At 41.6% G+C, this 4,963-nt stretch overlaps 1 protein-coding gene across 1 annotated transcript in view; it reads right to left on the bottom strand.

Moving 5' to 3' along the window:
* Positions 1 to 2,105: 2,105 nt before the first annotated feature.
* Positions 2,106 to 4,963, bottom strand: part of RIC8B (RIC8 guanine nucleotide exchange factor B) — a gene marked incomplete at its 5' end in the record, with an annotated part of 22,736 nt that continues 19,878 nt past the window's right edge. Inside the window, one exon of the mRNA XM_010189905.1 lies at positions 2,106 to 2,417. Within this exon, the coding sequence (XP_010188207.1) occupies positions 2,306 to 2,417 (112 nt within the window). The remainder of the gene's footprint in view (positions 2,418 to 4,963) is intronic.

Here is a 4,963-nt window from a genome sequence, read left to right as displayed (position 1 = left end):
ACGAAGATCACTCTTGAGCTGGAGGATTCAGGCAGAAACTTCAATGCTTGGCCTTCCTTTCTTTTCCTTTCTAATTGAAGCAGCATCTCAGTCTGTAAAACCTACTATGAGTATGTGTGTTTTCCAAGAGAAACGAACCAAAAGAGCTGCTCATGGCCACTGTTATTGCCCTGTTGCAATGGGCAGGAGCCAGACCACAAAAGCCTCAGGCTATACCATTTGTAATGGGATTCCTGCAGCCATCACTGTTTTATTCATCTCTTTAGCCAGCTGATTGCAGGGGCACATTCTACAACTTGTAAAGGAACAAATGGAGATTTTGCTCTTTTTCGTGCTCTGCACTCATCCCTCCATAGCAACCCATAGAGACATTACTGACATAACTGCTCCTCCAGCCAAGACACAGCCTCAGCTGACACCAAGGCAGGACTCAGGTCCTCACTAACAGAACTGGTCGCATTCTGCTCCCAGGGCAGCTTCCTCAATTCCTTGCACTTGCAGTGCACTCATTACTTACCTGTGCTGGGCTCAGCACGGTCAGTGCATGATGCTAAACCCAGAATTACATTTTTGAGAGACAGCTTAGAGGCAGCAAAGCGTATTTTTTGCTCCTGGACAACTCCTCCCTCCCCCTTTTGGATTCACACATAATAGGCGTAATTACAGCATTACCAATACACTGATGGGTTTTGCTTTATCTGTTGCTGCATGGTAACAGTAGCTGGCTCCCTTTTCTTCCCATGCAAATTTGTGATGCTCCACGTGGATGCAGCAGACAATGCAGCCCAAGTCAAGTCGTAACCCAAAACATCGGTGATTTTAACATTCAGAAAGGTCCCTGCTAACAGAAATGTAGAGAATTAATGTCCACAGGTTCCCTTGTTTGTTATTTAAAAAAAAAGGCACTGCTATGCCTGGGCAGCGTCCTTAGAGAAAATAAATTTACTGCTGAGAAGGCAGCAGCGCATTATTTCTTATTTAGTCCTTTTGGAAGACTAAGGAGATCTGTGGAAGCTCCTTACGTGGGAAACCACAGCATGATTTCACACCAAGTCCTCCACTTATGAGGTCTTTGAACAACCTCCTTAGTCCAGGGAACCAGTGTCAAGTCATAGCAAACAACTGGAGAACCTTCACCAGGCTCTGAAAGGTTCACAAGGAATGGCATGTGTATGCTTCTGGAGGGAAAAAAAGGCAATTACAAACTAGGACATGGATTACTCTTCACATAATTCATGCTGGGAGAAACACAGAGAAAAGAACCAAGCAGGCAAAGAGGCAATGACAGCAGTGCAGCACGCCTAAAACTTTAATCTGTTTTTAAAGAGTACAGAGTTGAAAGTGACACTTTCTTCTCCTTCCCACCTTCCCATTCTCTACCCCATCGCTTCCTAAGTTCTCCCTGAAAGGAGCTATTTCTTTGTTGATTAGTTTGACTTCCCTTCAAGTGAGACATACCCATTAAATCTCCGAAAGCAGGGCTCAATTCAGTAAAACACTTGCACATGCACTTCACTTTAGTCCACTCCCATTCATGGCAACATTTAAGTGAACATACTTGAATCCTGGTTTGAATGGGCATGTTTTTACTTAACCAAAGACAGGGGAGGATGGCGGGGAGGTGGGTGTATTTCTGTGGTCATAATGGGGGAGGGAGGGAGGTCATACAACACACACCATCATGTTCCCAAATGAAAGGCAATTTTAGCAGCAGTCAGTGACTGACACATTGGTAAATCTTAAGCAGCAGCTTAACCACAGAAGTGTGTAGCAGTAAGAAATCCACTGATATTTTTAAAAGGGTATATCTGAAATCACTGCTGAATGCCAGTTAATGCAGCTTCATGAGGTCAGTCAGACTTTTAAACACCCTCTGCTCCTAATGCCATTAACCAAACACGCTTCTTTACCTACAATCATATAAAGGGAGAGACTGGCAAGACAATACAAAAAAAAAAATAAAATATCCAGAATGGGAAGACCTACAGAGTTCAGAAAACAGGATTCTGGAAAACTAAAACGTTTGTATTTTATTTTACATTGTAGGCTTTTGCTTTTTATCCCTTTGAGATACATTTAGTTTTAAATTAATAAAGATAATAAAGTAATAAATTGATATGTTCTTTGAACAGACATAATAAAAACTCAGACATTACACCACAGGACCCATCATTTTAATATCCCAATAACAGAAGAGTTGAAGTGAGGCTGGCTAATGTGAGGATAAAATGCCTACAGAAAAGATGTCGTGGCTCTAAGGAAAAGTGTGGATTAGAGGAGAGTTGAGAGTGAAGCAGGTGATGCTTTAGTCTGAATCTGAGCTGTCTTGCTTGTTGGTGTGGTACTGGCTGACTGCTTCTTCCAAAGGAGCCATTGTACCATCCGGCCGCACTCCCATTGGTTTTATAAGCTCATCTCTGTAAGAGATTAAAAAAAGAAAAAAGAACATATATTAGCATATGGACACATATCAATTCACACGTGTATAATACAGTCACATACAGTACACGCTTTAATACATAATGAGCCTTTAAAAGGAAGTTATTTCTGCTAAAGCCCACTGTTTTGAAGAAAGAGGAACAAAAACCCCTTCCCAAATAGGTGGGAGTTTTTTTAAAGACTTCATTCATGTAGGCCAAACCTACTGAGCCAATTAAAGACCCCATGAAAAGTCAGCGCCTAATGGGCTCAAGACAAGGAGCAGGTTCACTGTTTTGGATACACAAACTCGCTTTTCTTCTCAGAGTTCTCTGACAGCCAAAAACTTCACCTGCCATCCTGGCCCATATAGGCCCAGGCAATTAGAAGGATGATTTGATACATATTCATCTTGCTGAAGGAAATAACTCCGCTACGAGAACAGACTCTGCCTCCACCACTACGAGGGGTGTGTAAGCACTTGTTGATTTATTTTTAAAAAGCTGACCGATTCTAATACCATTGCTTTTGTTTGTGGTAGTTTAATTACAGGATTGACAGCCATTTTAATCTCCTCAAAGCTCCAAAGGCCTCTCAGCAGCTAATCCAATTATATCTACTCCACAAGCTACAGCCTCATCTAAGAGATGATTAATTATTGATTAAGCCAATCAAAAAGTATTAGCAAAGATTTATTTAATCCTTACTTTTTATCACCTCATTTATATGTGGATTATGGCAAAAGCTGTAAGGGCAAAGATAACATTTTGATTTTCTGCTGGGAAAAAACCCCACGGAGAATACCTCTAAATATTCAGGAGTCACCTTAAATAAAGGAGCGGAGGCTTGATGTCAATTTACCCCTTGCTTGACAGGCAGCCCAGTAAAACTGCCGACTTAACACACATTTACCACCCTCTAACACACATCTCCCACCCTCCTGAGCCACAGAGAATAAAACTCCATCAGTACACAGTGAAGCAAAGGCATTTCAGGAGCTCTCTGCCTGGTCTGCACTACCACCTTGGCTGGAAAAAGGGACAAAAAAATTGCTCGTACACAGCTCACAATCTCAGCTTAAAGAAACCATAGAAACAGTAAGAAAAGCAAGATCTGAATTACATGGCACGTGTACGCTAGATATTGTACAGTCAAGCAGCAGCTGATTTGAGTCTCCAAGAGTCGTCTTTGCTCAGGAAGAGCAAAATCAGATTTCAAAGGGCTCAGGAATGAAGACTGCAGATTTTGTGTCCAAACAGACAGGACCAGGGCCCTCCCTGTCTGCTGTAGGGGCCCCCCAAAGACAACTCTGGAGTGATTCGGAGTTGCATCTAATAGCAAAGACTCTTTTTCACAGAAAAAAAAAATCCCTATGCACCTAAGGCCTTTTTGGCTTTTCAAATTTAAACACCATAATAAAAACCAAGTGTCATTTGAAATCTGTAAACAGTCTTACAACAGTTCTTCAGTGCCACTTACTCAAGTTCAAGCTCAGTAGTGACCTATTACAATTTTTGGAGAAGAATAACCTGAAGAGAAAGTCCTTACTCATGTTTTTTAAGTCCTAAAAGTAAAAAAATAGGCACAAGGAACAAAATCACTTTCGCTTGCCCTCTAAGCTGGGAGGACACTAGGTTTTTGTTTTAAAATCCACAACGCGTACTCTTAGGTTGCAACATTTAACATTGCAGCCAGAAGTCACAGAATCCCAATATTTACAATTTATTATTGGTAATAAAGAAACTAAAATAACTAGTAAAGGACAGAGAAACAGTTCAAGAATAGGAAAGACAGACATGGAAAAAGAAGGTCTCAGGGTCCCCTTGTGTGGGAACCTCCCTCTCCTCACATAAGGATGGTTATAAGGTATCTGTAAATATTGTCAAGAAGTCCCATCTCATCATTTGTCAGTTATAAAGAAACAGCTCTTTCTCTGCAGCTTCCCTTTTGTGCTTTACTGTTACATCCTGCTACACACACCCCAGAACTTGACAGAAACTTTTTCTCTCCCGGTGAGTCTGAGTCTCTCTGGAGACACTGAACACCAGATGCAAGACAAGACACATCCACGTGCACAAGTCTGGGTCTGTGGTTTTTGTAGGGGTTTTTGGGGATAAATGCACCAAGTTTTGCTTGGCAATGTAATGCAGAAGCCTGAGTCACTGAAGTGTATTTGTACCTTCTTCTGTGATGTTCAAAAGCGTGTTTTTCAGCTTGCTGTACTCATTTCCAAGTGCTCATCAAGATCTGTGCTGTATTGCATTTGAGGTTCGTTCCCAATGCATTTCCTCTTCTCTGGGCTTTAACCATGAGCTAGGCTGACCTCGCATTTCGTAGAATAACACGGATGTTTATCAATTACCTTTCTGTTCCTGCACGAGCTTCTTGCTTTGCAAGTCCTTGAACAGGATGAATGATGGTGGTTACAAGACTGCTGTTCTTTCTCTGTATGAGGAGGCTGAACTCCGTACATCCTTCCTCAGACAAATGCTACCCAGTTAAACTGAACTGTATGAAGACAGAAATATTCTAGACCACCAAAAGA

This window comes from Mesitornis unicolor, unplaced genomic scaffold (genome assembly GCF_000695765.1).
Source record: "Mesitornis unicolor isolate BGI_N332 unplaced genomic scaffold, ASM69576v1 scaffold4438, whole genome shotgun sequence".
In the NCBI taxonomy this organism is placed as follows: Eukaryota; Metazoa; Chordata; class Aves; order Mesitornithiformes; family Mesitornithidae; genus Mesitornis; species Mesitornis unicolor.
The sequence above is the reverse complement of the archived record's forward strand: the minus strand, read 5'-3'. Positions and strand labels throughout refer to the sequence as shown.